At 54.2% G+C, this 19,871-nt stretch overlaps 1 protein-coding gene across 1 annotated transcript; it reads right to left on the bottom strand.

Annotated features, from left to right (window-relative positions):
- Positions 1–486: 486 nt before the first annotated feature.
- On the bottom strand, positions 487–13,811 carry LOC119097494 (sal-like protein 3). Its single transcript, XM_037220524.1, has 3 exons — positions 13,693–13,811; positions 2,983–3,613; positions 487–2,901 (listed from the first exon to the last, which is right to left on the bottom strand). Exons 1-3 carry the CDS (start codon positions 13,737–13,739, stop codon positions 2,290–2,292), a joined length of 1,290 nt encoding a protein of 429 aa, XP_037076419.1. The 5' UTR covers positions 13,740–13,811; the 3' UTR covers positions 487–2,289.
- Positions 13,812–19,871: the final 6,060 nt, after the last annotated feature.

The raw sequence follows: 19,871 nt of genomic DNA, 5'->3' as shown, positions 1-19,871 counted from the left end.
TTCGGAAGGTGCTCAGTGGTGCTCTGCGCTGTTTCTTGTTTACAGATGCTGTAATGCTGTTTTTCCAAAGCAGCTGTGTGACTTGATTATGCCTTCATCAACAAAGGTTCAGAGTCATGCTGCTTTTCCGTTGAGCAGAAGCTTTCTGTCGGGTACTTCCTCTGGCTTGTTTCATGACTAGAGTCAGGAAAACTATAGTCCTTGGAAGGTAGCCAGAGTGGTGTGTATCGTGTTTTGAAATGTGTCTTACAGTCTCTCGAAGTACAGATGACGTACTTGGTCTTGACCGCGCCAACACTATTTTACGCATTTGTATTTTACTGAACGCAATGCAATCGCCGTCATCAATGTCGGCATGTCGGCAATACCACGAGCATGAAAAAGAAGAAGAAATTTCGCGGTCAACCGTATACTGCGGCGCAACAGCTACATGTTCTCACTTCTCGGTACATCAGATTCGTCTTATTCCATCGTAAATATGTGCAATGCGTTTGCATCAGCTTTATTCAAAAATTAAAATGGGTCAAATGACGACGGCATTAGACGTATACATAGCACATCAGCAGTATGATGAAAGCAAAAGTCAAGCTCCAGCAGTTTACTGGGGCTGAAAGGGTATACAGCGAAAAACAGCCTGCTATGTACATGCATTTTCTTGCGGCGTCCGATCCTGACATTCGTGGTTGTTGCACGCCTTAGGTAGTATCATCGCCATGGTAAAATGCGGTAACTTCCGTTCAAGATCACAATCAACTTCATTCGGATCTGCGCACAGTGGAGGTCTTCCTTGATGCACGCGAGGCATGCATGTTCACTCCCTTCCGACCCTTCCTTTGAATAATTTGCATCACCTAACTGAAAGGTGTTTCTGACTGTCTTTTGATGTCGCGATTTTTGACAGAAACGTTGTATGCGCAAGTCTCGGACTGCATCGAGACTCCTTGAAATAATATGCTGACATTCTCCACAATCCGTCTTGGGTTATCTTAAATCATCCATGATCCCTTAATGCAGCGCTGACAGAGGAAAAGCGGTATTCCGAAGTCATGTAAGCTGCAACTGATCGCCAAAGCACAAGCCATTCAGAAACCTGCAACTGAATAAATTGGTAACCTTACACTTAAACAAAGCTTACATGGTAGACCTTGCTCAAAATATGCGACTCTATACAGGACTTAAGTTGTGTGCCACTGAAAAGCTCTGAGTCCCATGCTATCATTCGTAAAATAAGTTCAAGGGAATGGCCGCCAAATCACTGAATAAAATCTAACTGCACATCTCTGAATATTTCTTAAACCGAAATACGATCCAAATTGCCAAATGCCAAAATGCCAAATTTACGATCACGGGCGATGTAAAAGACTGACAAGATCAATATGTACCTCCACCAAAAACGTTTAGGGAACACTGCGAAAGACTGGCGGTCGAAAGAGAAAGAAGTCGAAAAAAGGATTTAAGTGGCATCTTGTCATAAGTCACGCGTGAGACAAAACTAGCATGGCCACGCTTTTGTGAACCGAATCGAAACAAGAAGCCCCGTTTTCATCGTCACTTAACCTGTCTCTCGCAATGTTCCCAAATCTGAATAACTGCTCTGACACATCGGAGGTCTATCTACAGGCAGCACGTGCTGCTGGCGCCCGGATATCTGCCCGACCTGGTCTGACCTGCCCCGGCCAGGTGCCGAGGTCACCTCGGCAGACGGTCGTCGTCCGCCTGGAGTTTGTACTGAGCACCGGTCCGACGGAGTGGTGCGGTTCTCACGATGGCCACCACCGGCAATATCATGCCTCCCGCCGCACGACGGCTCCTTCCAGCCCGCTCACACTGCAACGCGTAAACCCTATCCTCGCGGGCCGTGCCTTGGCGGCGGTGATGGCGAAAGACAGCACTAATCATGGGGATCCGGGGCGCTTAAACTCGATCAGCGAGCGGATTGACTCTTGGGAATGGTAAAGGTGCGATCGGTGCCTTGCTCCGCGAATCCTCTGCGATCCGCGTCGAGCTGCTAACGGGGATTCCGATCGGAATGATATGAACCACGTCTGGGGCGTCCCAGGCGGCGAGGATTTTCCGGAGGCGCGCTTGGTCCCCCATATCAACACAACCATGTACGCATAACAAGAACAAGGAAACGCTACAGAGTCTAACTCCGTTTCTTAAGCGATAACAAAATCACAGAGCTATGGCAGCTAAGTTCCTGAGCGTGCTGCACTACGATAGCTCTAGTCTAATCGGTAACTCGTCACCATGGTAACAGTGTCGGTACGTCGAAGCCCGGCTCCTCGTCTATCGCTTGGTTGGCGGGGGCTTGGTCGAGCTGTGGATGTGCACGTGCTTGGCCAGGTGCGCCTTCTGACGGAAGCACTTGTTGCAAAGGTCACACTGGAACGGCTTCTCGCCGGTGTGCGTGCGGATGTGTACGTTGACCGAGTACTTGTCCTTGAAACCCTTGCTGCAGAGTGGACAGAAGTGCAGCAGGCGACCACGCGTGGCCGGTACGTCGCCATCGACGGAGCTGCGCTTGGCGTACTTGCGCTTGCGCCCGCCGTCCTTCTTCTGCGCTGCAGCGGCGGGTGGCGCACCGGCGCCGACGAATAGGTCACACGGCGCCTCCGCTGGCGACCGGACCGCCTCGGCGCGGCCGGGGCTGCACGTGCTCGTTGCGCGCGTGGTCTCGCACGTGTAGGGTGCGGCGCCGGCCGGCGGCGTGACCAGCTCGCCGCGCGCGAACGTCTGGAAGCCGCCCAGTGGGAAGCAGAGCTGGCCCGGCCTCAAGCCGGCGCCGACGTGCTTCAGCCCGCTGGAACGCGGCGTCGCCGGCAGCGTGCCGCGCAGCACGCCCTCCAGAATCGAGCCGTTCTCGGAGCCAGGCCACCGGACCGGCGCCGGCGCGGGGCACGCCGGCCTGTCGGCGTCGGCATCGAACGTGTCGGGCGCGGCGGCGGGCGGCACGGCGGCGCGCGCCGGCGCCGCGCCGACGGTGGCCGCTGCCAGCTCATCGAGCCGTGTCTGCGTCGACGCGTCGTCGTGGTCGTACAGGTAGTCCTCCATTAGCTGCTGCAGGTCGAGCTGCTTAGGGTCGAGCTCGCCGACCAGGCCCTGCACGGCCGGCAACGGCTGCAGCGTGATCAGCTCATCCGAGGCACTGATCGCGTCACCTCCCGTCGCCGCCTTCTCCGCAGCGTCTTCCACGACGTCCTCGAACATCTCCTGGTCAGCGGTACCAAAGTCGCCGGCGGCGCCGCTGCCGCCCGCCGTCGTGGTCACGTGCTCCACCTGCTGCTCGTGCTGCGCGTGCAGCATGTCGCTGCCCCACAGCGGGTCACACGTCTTCTCCTTGTCCTCGTACGTCCACTGCTTGACACCACTGGCGGTGACGCCCGCGAGGCCGCCTTCCCAAACGCCGTCGCCCGGCGCGGCCAGCGCGCTGCGGCACACCAGCGAGTTGAGCAGCTGGCTGATGTTGTTGTGAACGTCCATGTCGCTGTCCATGCCGCTGCTGGCCAGCGCGCAGAGGTCGAGGAACTCATGCGGGTCCGGCTTGACGGGGCACTCGGGCGGCGCCACCGCCGACGTCACGATCGTGTTGGAGAGCTGCGCCTCGTTTTTCCTGCGGACGAGAGAAGGCGTGCGTCAGGTGGAGGGCTGGTGGACGAGTGCGCTGTGCTTAGATCGCGCCCAGGTACTGGACAGTTACGAGTAACGGACTGTGAATGCTGACTGGGCTATTAGTCCTGGTCCTGTCTTGGCTGAGTTTGTTGGCTTAATTCTAGCCTCATCTGCAGAGAATGAGATGCATTTGATACTTCCATTGGTCACACTGAAATATATTGCACGCCGTGAACAATGTACGCGTAAGAAGACCAGGACATGGAGTGCACCATTTGTTGTTCACTACAGCGAACAAGGGCTTGCGCCGGGTTAAGGCAAGTAAGCATATCTCAGAATGTCTCTAAATAACTTAAGTTTCCATAATCACTTAACGGACTTCGAATGAAAGCTTATGTAATACCTAGTAGCCACTCGGACGTCTCAGACGCCACTTTTATTTTAGTTGGCATGATTAACGTTTGTGAATCCGTGGTCTGGCTCAACATAGCTAGATGAGTGTGCCTGCAATTCGGTGTCTCGGCGCCATGGTCTTAAGCGGCAGCCGGTAAGCTCGTTCCATCACGAGCGAAGACGTCTAGCCATACTATCGCGATGTTTAATTCTCATTGCGTGAGGGGCCAATGGTGTTAATGCCTAACTGCGGCCAGATAGTACCAAATACAGCCAAATGCCAGCTAGTTAGCTGGTGAATAGTAAGCAATGCTTACCTGTGGCACAGTGAATTTAGATCGAATTATATTTTATGTGATAGGTTCATTGTTTTTTGACGCATGGACCAGTCACGAACGAAAGCACGGAGTCATTTATTCATCCCCGCCGCGCACTTCGGATTAGGCTAGCGACTAATATTTCACATGAACCTGAAATGCAGTGGCGGCGCTAATGCACGTTACTTTTCGACGAACTTCAGTGACTTTCTCTTCTCCTCGCTTGTACAAATTGTTCGACGTTGATAAAAATACCAAGTGCACCGCGCGCACCAAGCCCTACAATTCGCTGCATTTAGGTACCCTAGGGCAGTGCCGTGACTCTGCAGCGAGGAACTGCCATTCATCTCGGCGGCATGTGGCATGTGTACTCTGTACCAAGGTGCACATCTCTGGTCGTGCCCTAGCCCGGCTCGTCCGGGTCGTGTTCCCTTGACTTGCATGAATGTGCCGGTTCGGCCACCACCTGCAGGTCTTGGGAGCATGCATTTTTCGATGGCAAGCTTTGCATTCGTAGGTGATGCGTTTCAGCAATGTGCTCTCCTCCTATCATATGCTGCACGCTCGACAGCGTCAGCATCTCAGCTACTCACATTGTCCATTCAATTCTGGTGTTGTGAAATAAATACCAAGCATTTAACTCTTGTAAAGCTCAGATTGATTAGAATGCCAACAACATGCCGATGTCAGGCTAGTTCGCGCTCATCAGTATTATAGTCATATTATAATGTGATCATGCTATTCTGCCCGTGCATAATGTGTATGAGGCGACCTGCATAGCAAGCACCAACCATCCCTCTCGTGCACGCCTGCGCATGGTAGGTTGCAGTGCATAACGCCATTGGTATAGTATCCGATGAAGACGAGTGTGAGCGGCTGCAGATCAGAGTAGTGACATTCACATCACAGTCGCGCAGTCCAGCCACTGGAAACAATGTCCTCGCGGTCCGAATCAGGGCTGAGCCACTGGGTACGCGATTTGCATTAACCAAGCCACCCGAGAACTGGCTCGTGGCACGGGCTTCGATTCCCCGCGGCGTCCGACCTTTCCGCCAGGGCGGGAGGTAGGCGACCCTATGAAGCCTCAGCCGCTGAGTGCGTCGTAAAACCCCTATGACCCACGCACACACGCATGACGGCTTGTTGGCCGTGATATACCAGTGTCCCGTGCCAGGCGTTGTCGACAGTTATCGGCCTTTTTACATCAATTCGGTGATTAGACATTTTGTCTCGTTGATCTTTTCCCATTAAACAGGATTTCAACCTTTCCAAATGTCTTGCAGTATGAACACCGCAATCATATGCAGTTTCGCAAGGGCGGAGTCAAAGACAAATAAGCATACAGGAAATGGCCCGTCATGGATCAACAACAAAGCCATAATCAGTCGGCGCTTCCTGGTTTGTCCAGACGCCAGTTGCAGCACTCTCCGCCCGCCTGAGGAGAGAGGGGCGCCGACCCTATCGCTGAGGAGTATTTGCACGCCTATGTTGACCTGCATGGCACACCCGCCGCTCACAGGCCGCTCTGCAGCAGCGGAACCCGTTCCGCACACAGTGTGGGGTCGGGCTGACCGGCAGGGAGCCGGCGCGGGACTCAGCTCCGCTCAGCCTGGGCAGCGCCGCCGGTGGAGGACTCTCACTTTCAGCCCAGCCGCCGGCCTCTCGGCACGCCAGGCAGAGCTGGCGCGACGCCAAGAATTCGGATTTCACTTTTGGTTTCGACCACGGCCGGTAGGCGGAGCTGGCGGGGCGATAGCCGAGCTGGGGCACTGGGCCGGCAGCCGGTCGAGCGCCAGCTGAGAACCATGGGAGGTTTGCTGGCTCCTTTTGCACGTGCAGGGCACTGCGTCAGAAGCATTTTGCGAATCAATGAAGTCATAATTTCCGAGCGACGTTAAATGGCTCTAATGTACAAGCTGATGATGAATCATCTGACCCAGCTGACTTGGACCAGCGACAACTAAGGTAGACAACGATCACAGAGGTGCGCAGAAACTGAAGAACTTGTGTTCAACGCGTCAAACAAACGACTTAATGACTCGCAACTCCAGCATAAATAAAAGGACCTCCGTTCAGCCACAGTCAATAAATGCAACTTGCATACGAACTAAGCTTGGAGGGTTATAAAATGATGGACATTCGACGTTGATACCCATATACAAAATTGCGTTGTTGTTTTATGAATGCAGTTCATGACATGCTCAATGATAGTTTGCTTTTGTGTTTGCCATAGTTGTATGGGGCGTTTGATTTACAAGTAATATTTTTGCTGCAGCCCTCAACAAATCACGGTACAGATGACCGGAATTTATGTCATCTATCGTTGCATCACGGGCGCATCTCGCCAAGCAATGCCGTTTATACAAACCAGTCATGTTACGGTGCATTACATAATGGCAGATCCGGTCTTGAGGCTGGAGGACAGACCATGCTCAAATGACATACCTACGTTTGCCTCGTCAAACGGTCTTGTCAAGAATTCCAGCATCGTCAGTTACGCCCAAAAATGGCATGCATAAACTCGTAAAACATACAAACATGGCACGCCATTTCACGGCACGTGTGCCGACGAGACAAAAACCCTTCTGCACGCGTTCACAGCCGCCTACCGCCAGCCTCTGGCCCAGCTCGGCTCCTGCTGCATGGGCTGCACCCCGGCCTCCGGTCTGGGACGCCGACCGGTACAGCTCCGGACTCGCACGTGAAGCACGCCAGGGCGGGCGGGCGCACCCCTGTCGAGCGGACACCGGACCGGTGCGGCTCCCGGCACGGCCTGCCGCCGCCGCCGCGCCCGCCGTTGTTAAGCCCTGTGGCCGACGCCGCCGGCCTGTGTTAGTGTCGTATGATTTTTGCTGGTGCGGTCCCCACGGTTAGGCGCTACCCAGCACTGCAGTCGCCGACCGCCGCGCGTGGCGACCGGCCCATTCGAGTTGGTCTGCATGGAAATGTGCTGTTTGCAGCCGCGGTGGCCTGGCCCTTCTGCGATCGTTGTCAGGCGTTGCTGGCTGCGCTGGTGGCATCTACGATGAACATCCGTGGCTGGCCAGCGTTTGGCGCGCTAGCGGGCTACAGTGCACCACAGACCGCCGGATTCAGAGCGCCCGAGTGGTGACACGGTATTGGAAGGGTCGTGACCTAACCTGTCCAAGACCAGACAGTAATTGTGAGACTCTGAATTGGGTGTCGTGCATCGCGATGATTTTTCGTGCAGTTCTGGCCACCTCGTAGGGCTCTGAGCATGTTTTCCAGTGTAAAATGCGTGACAGGGAGCCACACTGGGAACCATGCTGTAATCGTTGTCCAACTTCATTGGACATAAAACCAGGCGAAAACTGGTTCAGAACACCGATTTTGGATCCATAAATAGTACAAAACGTCGATACGGGCCTCGGGCCCTTTGACAAAGCCCATTTCGTTGCGGGAATACTTGAACGCAGCGGTAGTGTCAGTATGCGACAGATAATGATACCGGCCTCGTAAAGTGCGATGCAAAAAATATCGCAGCATGAATGTCGACCAGTAGCACAAGATCGGAAAAGAGCCTGCAACTGTGTGCCCTGTGGCCAACCTCAATTTTTCCGTGGGTCCAATGCACTTACAGACACATGGCATGATATGTGGTCAGACGGGGATAGCGCAAGATGATGAAAAGTCGACGATTCAACTCCAGACGACTTTATTGTGCATTCGTCAATGAATTCCGCGTCACGCCGTCTTAGAGCAGCTCCATGTATCTGTAGGTTTATTGTGACCGCACGCCGCGGCAGTGGGAGAAGTCAAGGTACCAAGCTTCACAGTGCGGTCGCGAAAGGATGAACGTACCGCGGTCCCGTTGAAACATCCCTACCACGAGGCATGTTACGGTGACCAAGCGGCTGAGAATAGCAGGGGAGAGAGGGCCTGGCCAAACAGCTCGGATGAGAAGGCGAAGGGCTCCTAGGAAGGGAAGGCGACTAGGAAGTGATTAGCTGATCTGGCTGATGATGATACGATTCTGTTTCGTTACGTCCTCTTGACGTTCAGGACGGCTGGGGTGGCATGCATGAGAACAGTTATGAATAACCAACCTGTTTGTCAGGTGTATGGACAGTTAGCTTCCCGAAATGCGGCCAGCCCACGTTTTCGTCCATTTTCTGACAGGTTGCCTGCGCCTTTCTTCCATATCTCGACCGATCGCAATGCTCGGGCCGTCGACTCCACGACATGACCCGCACCGCAACAAACGGGAACGGTGGATTAGCTGATATGGCCCTGATCTGGCCGGCGGCGGGGAGTTTCTCTCGGCCATGCGCCACGTCACCTGGGGGTTACATCGTCCGCCGCCCCGGCGACCGAGTCACGGCCGGCCGGGCGCTGCGGCGTGCGCCGGTGCGGAGCCACCTTGCTCGGGGTCAGCGACGAAGACCGGTGGCGGGGTTCGCCATGCGGGTGTGTCTTTATGGGCCATCAGCGGCAAGGTCACCATAGTGATGCTTCATCACGACTGGTCGTCGGTGGGAGTGCCACGGTAGAGCGGAGCCCCCCCCCCCCCCCCGTCTATGAGCACAAATCAGAATCGGAATGGGAGCCAGACGGTGGATTGGGCAGAGAGGTTTGGTACAGGAATCTCCGCATTCCCGTACCTGCATTGGTGGAAAGGATGGCCAAACACGACGAGCACACCCCGCGTGTGAGCCCAGTCATTGCCATAACTGTCCCTGGGCGTGGCTCCGGAAAAGCCTTGGTCGGACACTGGAGCAAGCAGTATCACCGCGTCGGATGCGATCGCCGCATGACGCTGCTCAGCTCAGCTCCGCATCAGCTGCTCTGCGCTGCTCAGCATTAGCTCAGCTCTGTCTAGTGAGGCCCCGTGGCACGACTGCCTTCATACGCATCTTTCCGACATGTACGTAGGCCGTAGGCACAGACACGCCACTCAACGGAGGCTCGGGCTACAGGACGCAGGCACGCTGCATGCTACAGCCAAGTACCGCGGATCTTCTGCTCAGATGTAAGGCAGACGCTGGGGCCGGTATGGTGGGGATGGGGGTGGGGCATTTTGGTTTAGCGGCGTCACGTCCCACTCCTCGAACCAACCGAGAGCTGAATAATAGATAACCGATGCACCGACGCCGAAGTCCACCTTCGTCTGAGCTGACGGATCGTACGGCTTTCATGTCGGAAAAACCCCGTCCCGGAAGATCGTGCTGGCGAACTGAGCCTGCCCACGCCACGCTTGGGACGAACCGCCGCCGCTGGCGCCGGCGCCGGAGGTGGCCGCCCGGTCCCGGTTTGGTGTGACGTCACACTCACGCCACGTTTGGGACGAACAACCGCCGCTGCCGCCGGCGCTGGAGGTGGCCGCTCGGTCCCGGTCTGGTGTGACGTCACACCCACGCCACGCTTGGGACGAACCGCCGCTGCTGCCGCTGGCGCCGGAGGTGGCCGCCCGGTCCCGGTCTGGCGTGACGTCACAGCGGGTTAGGGGGCGGCCGCGCGGAGACGTCTCCGGCGGTGCTTATCTGATGGGAGTGAGGGAGGGGCTGGCGACCGGCTCTGGCACCGGTAACGGCCTCCATTAGCCGAGACTTAGCCGAATTACTCGCGCGCGTGGGGCCGCTCCTGGCTAGGATTGACATAGGTTGGATGGATGGAGCCCTTCAGCCATTGTAACCTTTGGCTTAAGGTGTTCATGCTGTCTACACTGCGCCATCAATTGGCATGTTTCAAATCACATTTGGCTGCACGAGGTCACAGGGAAGGGTACCCTCCTTCTGATATATATGCTGCATCATGTGCAGCATGGAAAATAATTTATTAAATTGGAAGGTATAGCGTGCAATTGACTATGTAAATGAACGTAGCATCGGGATGCTTACCTTATGAAAGGGGTAGGCATGTCAAGTCTGACTGAGAAAAGTTAGATAATTCAAATGAATCAGGAAAGCTGCATTTGATGATAGTCATGTAAGTCCCATAAACCCTTTAAATTCAACGTTCTGCTGATGTGGTAAGATAATTTTAGGGGCAATTTCGCGGTTCTTGGGCCCACAGGGACTTACTTCCATTTGGGAACAGCTGTGGCAATCGCACCAGTGGCTTGCACCTTTTTCTTTAGTGCGGCAGGTGTACAATGGTATCGTCTGTACGTGAAATTAGGGACGGAAACCACTCATGGCAAGAAATGTACGGATGCTTTTTATCGCAAATCCTTTTCGTGGGTTCCTTTGCTAAATTATGCAGCAAGTATACGTACACACACGTCTTTATATATATATATATATATATATATATATATATATATATACATATACATAAATTATTCATATTTTTTCCTTGGTAGTGGACAGCACAGAAAATGAGCGTGAACACTGAAGAAATCATAGACAAGTGTAATCGCTCACGAATTGTGCAGATACTTCAATCAGCGACTGGAAACTATGATGCGCTGAATGCAGTTCCAAACAGCATGCATGGCGATACGTTGAGCATTGACCACAAATTGAACGTTTTAACTTGCCAGCGACTCAGAACCTTTTAATGGCGCATGACCACGCAACTCTGTTATGGGACCCTTCGCTGTATGTTGTGAATTCTGCCGGCATCAATAACCAAAAAACCGATACCGCTAACCCAACGGGTAGGCGGCAATAGCCCATAAAAGACCAAACGGGTAGTAGCCGGTTGAATCGATCCAAGCGCGGAAGCGAGGTGGTGCATATGGCTTCGGGTAAATTGTGCGGTTTTTTCAATTGCTATGGATGTGCATTGTGCGGCATTACGTGATAGGACCCCTCCAAGCTGTAGAAGCGAGAGCAACCCAGCCAAATCTTAGCAATGCCTTCGCTATGTGCAATGCGTCTCTCCAACAAAAACGCTCTGTATTCCGGGGCCCAAGAGGCACTGATCAATCACAACTAATATGTGTTCTTCACTAGTATCTGCTTGGTGTGACACCAGTCGTGCTTTCGCCGCAGAAAAAGAGCTCTTTGGAACTTGTTTTGCGGCATTTTTGTGAAGGTAAACTGGAAACCTGTGGGCTTGCCTCGTCTAATCCACTACAAAATATTCAGCTGCAAATATAATTCATACGATTGTATCTTGCATTTAATCACGTTGCAGATTACTAATGTCAGCAAAGAGAAACCATCTTCGCACCCGACAAGCAACACCACAGACAAATCATCAGAATGACGCAGCTTTGCACTACAGCACCGAGCGTATGACAGACAATGATGGTGCCGGCGGCACACCGCATGACGTCTGAACATATTCACACGTGGCATGATCGGCGATCAGCTGGCAGCGGCCTCCTCCCGCGCCGGCGGCACACCGCATGACGTCTGAACATATTCACACATGGCATGATCGGCGATCAGCTGGCAGCGGTCTCCTCCCGCGCCGCCGCCGGCCCTGAGGCAATTAGCCGCCAACAGCGAAAGCGTCACGGTGCAGCGGTACTTCCTGGTGGGTGGGCTGAGTCTGAGGTGGACCAGAAGGCCGTGCAACAACACGGCCGACCCCGGCGTGCGCGGAAGTCCGCTAGACAACGCGGATGGCGCCGGACAGCGACGGACAGGACCAGACAGCGCGGACACGGCGGGACAGGGCCGGACAGGACCAGACAGTGAGGACACGACTGGACAGCACTGAAGCGGCGGGACAGGATGGGACAACGCTAAGAGGGCCGGAAAGCGCGGCAAAAACCGACGAGGCAGGACAGTGCCGGACAGAACCAGACAGGGCGGAAGATGGGGTCAGCATGCATTCTCGCTCCGGTGCGGGCCGGCCAGCCAGCCTTCAGGCCGGAACGAGGAAGGAGATACGGCACATTGTGCACCCGCACGGGTAAAAACGGGGCCGGGTGATTATGGTGTGTTGTTCTGCGCCTGCGCCGTGGCCGTTGCGTGATTACGACAGGCACAGAGGTAATGATAGCCCGTCTGTGTGGAAAACCTTTGTTGAGAACCGTGAGTGTTTTTGTTGGCTTGATATTAGAGGACGTAATTTGCTAATCACAGGCGTTCACGCGCGAGATATGCTTCCCCACGCGTGGTAGGGTTGCGCAAAAAACGTTAAGCACTTTTACAGTGAGTACGGGTGACCGCGGCATGCCAGCGCAATCTATGAATGTCGCATCCATCATGTCACCCGAGTAGATTTTCGAGCATATGTTGTATAGCTACAAGGCACAACAAGAATTTTGTTTTGTGCATGCATGCCGAATTAAAGTACCAGGGTACTCAGCTGCTGCTAAATGAAGCATGCGTCTACAGTCGTTCCTGTCCTACTGATTAAGAACAATATCATTCCAATTTATATTTTAAGTCATAAGGTTACGTTTCTGATACGCATTCATTCAGTTGGCTTAATTTCCTTCACGAGCCCATAAAGCTGCATACAAAGTTTGAACCGTGCGCCTTCCAAATAAATTTACAAACGTTGGATCTCATCATGTCAGCTGCCCAGTGTCACCAGCCACATGTGCTCACCATGCCCTTCATTGCACTTAAGTGCATCCCTGGACTTCTAGCAATACACAGACACTTGCTGATGTTCTAAGGCATGCTGGGCCTATGGGAGGAGGGTTCTGATGCCGATACCTTCTACCGCCTGAGCCACAACTTCCAGTATTGCAATCTGCGTGAGCAACTGCGATCATATTCATAGCAACATCATGCGTAGTTAATGATCGGAAAATATGATGAACGACCCACGACTTGTTTCATCAATGTATGAAAAATGAGGTAAACGTGTAGTCGTTATATTGAAATGCGCTAAAGCATCTGAGGATGGCGTCGTTGTTAAAAGGTGATCATCAACTGTCATTGAAGGCCTTAGTTTCAATGCTGTCGTAATAGATTTGCACAGTTTGATAAAAAGTCATAGAAGCGTTGTAGCTCATTGTGCTGTCACATAGTTAAGCGATGCTTGTGCAAACAAAGCAAAGACTCTGATGTAACGCTGACGCTTCTTGTAATGCACTTATAGCAATCCCTTGTAATGACAACAGCGTTTTCACAAGGGTTGTACGTATAAGATGGTAGCCAGATGCATACGCAGATGATGAAAACCCTACGCAATGACAGGAATCGTACGCCACATTTGGCACTTCTATCCTTATCATAGCTGGCGGAGAAAAGTGTCTGACAACGCTCAAACTACCTCCAGTCAATTATGGTGAAGATAGGACGCTGCTGGCGCCAGCCGGTGATCTTCCAACACCACCGAGTCTCTGGCACCTGCAGAGGCCCGGTCGGCGTGAGTCACTGACCGAGCCGCGTCAGCCGGCGTCACTGAGTCAGCCGGCGGCCTCACATCGCCGAGTCACCTCCGTCGTCGGTCGGCCGGCGCCAGGCACCGAGTGACCGTCGCTGCCGCCGCCACCTACCTGAAGAGAGTCCGACTGAGCGCGGGCAGGACCATGGCGCTGCACATGGCGCGGGCGGACGCGGGCGGCGGACACGGCGCGGCTGACGCGGACACTGCTTGGACGGCCGCAGCGGGCGGCGTCAGTCGGCGCTCTGCGAGTCGCCGCCGCGCCGGCCTGCTGACCGGGCGCCGGCCTTGGGCCGCCTGGGCCTTCCCTCGCGCCGCCGTGCCGGCTTAGGGACCACGCGGCCGCCGTGTGTAGCGATCCCGCTGCAAGATAGCGGCGCCGTCCCCAGTGGCGGCGTCGGACACCGCCGCGCACAAACAGCGGCCGACGAGCTGCCGGACGAGCGTCGCGGACGCTCTGAGCGGCGAAAACAGCTGGGGAAGCAGTTGGTGAGCAAACATCGACTTTAAAATGGCGCTGTCTTCGCCGACTGAAGGGATTCATGGGTAAATATTTTGCCATCTTGGTTACTGACATTGGCTAGCGGTGACAGATTTGCGCTTTGCAAAAGTGACGCCATCAAAATTCGAAAAGCTAGGGCGTGCTGGCTGAGGTGCCACCACGGAGAGGCCAGTTACATCATGCAATGCAGTGTCCGCGTTTGGTCACCCCATATGTTCTATGTCCGCCAGTTTATTGCCTCCGCAAGCCACAATGCGGGCCAAATTACTGTGTTAGATGGGTGCGTGGACACCCTTAGCATCAAGTGAACAAGAGCACTGGCATTGGATCAAAACAAGTGTGTAAACGGAACGCTGAAATACCACAGCAGGAAAAATTACGTCGAGTTTTTGGCATGTCCGTTTGTGGGCTAAAGCTGGCGGTGAAGCTGGGCACTCTGTAGGCGAGCTGATATAGTTAACGAAAATTACCAAATATCTCATTCAAACAAGCTTAGCGTAGTGATGAGCTAAAACACTGGAAATGTTGAAAGCGTTGAGGCAGCTTGGTGCGCAGTTAACCCACAACCACAAACATACTGTAATATTAACCGCGATAATACTAACTGCCTCGGTGATCTGGAGCAGCCAGCGCTGATCTGACCCTGTGGCTGGGGCATCGCAGCTCAGTTCGGCCAGTGAGTGGCGGGGCGCCGGGACGAAAGGGACAAGATGATGCAACAAAATGGCACCCACCGACCGCTGGATCCGGGCGAGCCGAAGTACCAAGGCGGAGACCGCAACCACGCATGACAAGCCAACGAGGCGGCGTGATCGGCTGATTGACCTTCACAAGGGCGGGGCTCCCGGAAGATAACTGGACTCGTCGTACTCACCCCGGTGACACCGGTGAGTTCACTGTCAAGGGCAGTCCGTGGCACACAAAAAATCCCCGTGGGCGTTGCGGATTGGCCGACTGGGCGGCTGAGGGTGTGGCGGCGCCGGTGCGGCGGGTGGGGCACCCACTCCGCTCGCGGCTTCACGGCCGTGTCATCGGTGAGGAATGTTTGACGGGTCGCGCGCAGGCTAGACGTCGTGTCTTAGCCGCTAATAAACTGCAGCTTGAGACCAGACCAGAGATGTGGGTATGTCATGCCCGACGGCGCCAGGTAACGAGCGCAGAATCCGGGACGTATGGCAGAGGCCTCACCCTCTGCAAACCTGGCATGTAGGTGTCTTCAGTGATGATCAGAAGCGTGCTTGGCTATATGAGAGTGTGAATGTGCGTGCGCGTCTGTGTGTAGACGCACACGTGAACGCAATATAAAGGTGTGTGTACGTACGCCCAACCTACATGTATGATATACCTCAGCTTGATGCCTCTTCTTCTTCTCTCAAAACTTGTAAAAGACATCCTGTTCGCTTTTTTGACTAGCAAATGGATGTGTGTCTTACATCATGTTTGGATGTTACGTATCTTGCCAACCAGATCATGGGAGACATTTCCATATCGGGCTGCCCACAGAATACTTCAAGCGCCCTTGAGCATGGAACAGGCCCGATTTGTTTAGGCTATCATCTTGCAGCATCTGCCTCAACCTACAAACAGTTCTGGGAAATAAGGTAGCTTCTAGACAAGACTACTGAGTGCTGCATGCACTGGGAGACTTAAGGGGCTACTGGTGGAATGTCTTGAAATTATACCCGGAACAGGATACTGGCGGTAAAAACAGGGCGACGTGGGCTGATCACCACATGCACTTCCACCACGCAACTCGGTCAACGTCGGCAGCGCCGCCGGCCTGGGAACTTGAGGTCACTTCATGGGCTTACTGGTCTAAAGCCATGCCTAGACGCGGTCATTTGCAGATTGAATGCAATGATATCTGCGCACACAATGGTCTGCCCCTCCCCGTCCTCCACCAGTTTACGTTTCCTTCTTTCCGCCGCCGACGCACCTCCAGGGCATCTCATCCAGACAAAGGCAAGCCAGCACCGACCCTTTCCACCCGATCCCCCGTGGATAGCGCAGCCAGAGCGCCCGGGACGAAAACAAGCATTACCGGCGGCTCACCGATACAGTTTTTGGCGCGTGTAAATAGGCGGCCGGGACAGCGGGCGAGGGCGCCGACCGCAGGCCGCGCTGCTTTCGAATTCACCGGGCCCACCCAACTGACAGCCGGGGGCCGCGCGCCGCTGCTCGGTCAGTCCAGCCAGGGGCCATGCATCGCTGCTGGGTCAGTCCAGCCCGGAGCCGTGCATCGCTGCTGGGTCAGTCAAGCCCGGAGCCGTGCATCGCTGCTCGGTCAAGCCAGCCCGGAGCCATGCATCGCTGCTAGGTCAGTCCAGCCAGGGGCCGCACGCCGCTGCTCGGTCAGTCCAGCCCGGAGCCGTGCATCGCTGCTCGGTCAGTCCAGCCCGGAGCCGTGCATCGCTGCTCGGTCAGGCCAGCCTGGAGCCGTGTATCGCTGCTGGGCCAGTCCAGCCAGGGGCCGCACGCAGCTGCTTGGTCAGTCCAGCCCGGGCCGCACGCCGCTGCTCGGCCAGTCCAGCCCGGGCCGCGCGCCACTGCTCGGTCAGTCCAGCCCGGGCCGCACGCCGCTGCTCGGTCAGTCCAGCCCGGAGCCGTGCATCGCTGCTCGGTCAGTCGAACCCGGTCGGGAGCCGCCACCCGGCCAACCCAGAGAGGGCGGCAAACAGACGGGCGACAGCGGGGCACGTCTGTTTACTCGGGTAATGCGAGGGGAGCTCGGGCAAATGGGGCGGCCACCACGCCGCAGTCGCACAGGGCAGAGGCCGAAAATACCTTGGGAACTGGGTCGGTACCCGTTGTTGCCGCGCTCAGGAGGGGCGGACAGGACGTTCGCCCCTGCCGTGAACTGCATGGCGCGCACTGCCAAGGCCGCCGGGCACGAATGGGTGCCAGTGGCGTTGTGTGTGACGAATATGCTGCTGCGCTTCTCTGGGCTACACTAGCGTGCATGGGAACGGTAGCGTGGGAATTCAGCTGCAGCCGCGTTTGAGCCTGAACGACTTGGCACCGTAATCCGCTTGCCCGGGCTTGCCGAGGGAAAAATGGAGATTTTCAGAAGCAGGATGCATTGGGTATAAGCTATGGCCCTGAGCATTTTGGTCTTGCCAGAGAGGTTTGCAGCACTCGAGTTTGCAGTTGATGCTAATGGTGTATTGCCTTGTCCCTGTTGCAAAAAGCTGCCTGTCACTTCACAGAAAAACTGTTTGCTATGATGCATCAATAGGCTTGAATGGCATTGAGTTTCAAGATTGTCTGTTGTAGCTGAGATATTTGCACATAGCCTGTTTAAAAATCAAGCAACGTTAGATAAAACGTACTTTTCAATGACGACCTTCCATATGTAATAACAATTACAACCTACGATCGTGGAGATCGGGTAAAATATGGAATGACAGGCAAGGTATTGTAAGTAAAAGAGTGTGGGCCAAATTATCGCGCGGCATAAAGACCGTATGAGGTGCACAGCGCGCGGAGTAGGAGTCCTGCCGGTTCGGTTAGGTGCACGAGTGAAAAACCATGATGGCAAAATAGCGCATGGGATAAAAATCGTGTGATAAAGCACCGAGCGGAATGAACATCGCAAAGGATAGGAGCCGTGATTGAAAAATATCGCACGAGATAGAGATCTTCTGTCAAAACATTCCGTAGGACAAGCACTATGCGGGATAAAGACCATGACGGCAGTAGCCAGAAGGAGATGACAAAGATTGTAACGTACGCAAAGATTGTACGGAACGATGGTCATATAGGTAGCCTGGTTTCTCATATTCGAATTCGCAGGACGACACAGCTGCTAGGATTTGCTGGACAGCTGACCACTGATAGCTTCTATGCCGCCTCTGGATTAACTGGACTAGGGCTGAACAGGTGCATAACCAAAGCTCCGAAGAGGCAGAAAACAAAGTTGAATGCGGAAATTTCACCTGATGCCCGAAAATCACGCGCGAGGCGGTCGATATCCGATATCGAAAACATTCTTGTCTGTCACGTAAGATCACAAAATTAAAACCGGATATACCTGTCCAATTTCGGCCACTGTTTTCGAAGTCAAATAAGTGAAGAGCTGTCGAGTCTTCAAAACTGAGCAGGCAACAGCGGCTAGTGCAGGCTGCTGCCTTTTCTGAAGACTTGCTGAGACTTTTGAAGACCTTGGTTCCACTTAGTGCAGACACACTTATCTCCGTTCCTTTGAATGTTTACCGGAGGCTGCTATGGTATATGCCACCATGCATTTCCATTGCACCATGACCATGTTTTCCTCAGGTTTTTTGCGAATGGTCACTTACCCAGGATCTCTTAGCATTCAATGTTTGTTCCTGACATACTTTCTTCCTACGATACTTAACACCTACAATCTTTTGCTGAAAATATTTTGCCTACAATCTTTTACATACGACCTTCTTCCTACGGCGTTTCTCCGTGAGATTGGTGTTGGTAACGATATTGCTTACGATCTTGTTCATACTATCCATGTTTGCTTGTTTTCATGCCATCCAGCATGGTTTAAGGAACAATATGTGGCACGGACAGTAGTCCAAACTCGAACGGAGGCGTGCCCGCAGAACATGGCCACGTTCAGTGGACTCAGGCTTTCGTGTTCTGAGACAGGTTTTCAGATCAATGGATTAAAAAAGGCTGCACCATGAACCATGCAAGCTCCAGAACTCGGCCAGCACGCTCATAATTGGCGTTAAGCTTGCTAGTGCTGATGTCTATTATTGAGTTGCTGTAAAGTACGATTATCCAGTGACTGAAGCAAAGTGAACGAGAAATCGGAACAGTTTTCACTGCGAGCAATTTCGTGAGCCCCCAATGATAAATCAGACATTGGAAGAGGGCGGCGAAACTAGTTTGCATTTGTCTTGCAAACGCCTTCAGTAACATGTGGCGGTGCTGTGCCAGTGGGATGGACGACAGGATTGCGTAAATGAAGAAAGTAGAGAACGATAACAAATGGAGGAGGGTAGGAAAATCATAGTAGGGGAACAGGTAGAAACAAATCATCGACACTTCTTTATTTACATTCCACTGCAGTGACGAAGGCTAAAAATGGAAGGATGATTAATCGTTGTAAGTAGAGTGATTGGAAGTCAAGTGGCTGGTGAAAGCCGAAGCGGTGCGTCCACCATCGGCGGCGCATTAAACAGTCTGCGTTATGGTTAGCCTCAAATAAGATATCAGGAGACGTTCACGTGACTATTTCCTTCCCACATAAATCGCTACCAGTGCAATGCATACCTGCGCAAGATGCCTCACTCCATTTCAACCGCACTCACATGCTTCTCTGTGACCACATCGGAATGTGAGACTATATTGCTTTGCTGGGCTGCTGCATCGCGGCCGAGGCTTGTGGCTACGACTTGGCACTGGTCGCCGCCTCGGCCGCCGTGCGGTCTCTCGACCCCTCCCCCCTCCCCTCCCCCCTCCGTCCTGCAGGCGGCAGTTGAGCCGGCGTCGGGCGGGCGCCGGCTCACAGCGCGGACCGCTGACACAGCGCCGCCGACTCACTGGCCCACATACCCAGCGGGAATGCCGCGGCCGGCCGGCACGCTTGCATCACCGGCTGGCCGGGCGCCCGGCCGCCGCGGAAAAAACCGTCTCTGCCCGACGGCACCGGAGCGGATGGCCGGACGCCAGTACAGGAGCCGTGCGCGGATTGACAGACGGGCAGGAGCCCGGACGGCGGTGTCAGGATGAACGGACCGACATACAGCAGTGGGTGGGCTCACGAAACCCACTTTCCTGCTCTGCTCCAAACAATGTAAGAAAAATGTTAT

This window comes from Pollicipes pollicipes, unplaced genomic scaffold, assembly GCF_011947565.3.
Source record: "Pollicipes pollicipes isolate AB1234 unplaced genomic scaffold, Ppol_2.1 Scaffold_4295;HRSCAF=5057_pilon_pilon_pilon, whole genome shotgun sequence".
NCBI classification, from domain to species: Eukaryota; Metazoa; Arthropoda; class Thecostraca; order Pollicipedomorpha; family Pollicipedidae; genus Pollicipes; species Pollicipes pollicipes.
The sequence above is the reverse complement of the archived record's forward strand: the minus strand, read 5'-3'. Positions and strand labels throughout refer to the sequence as shown.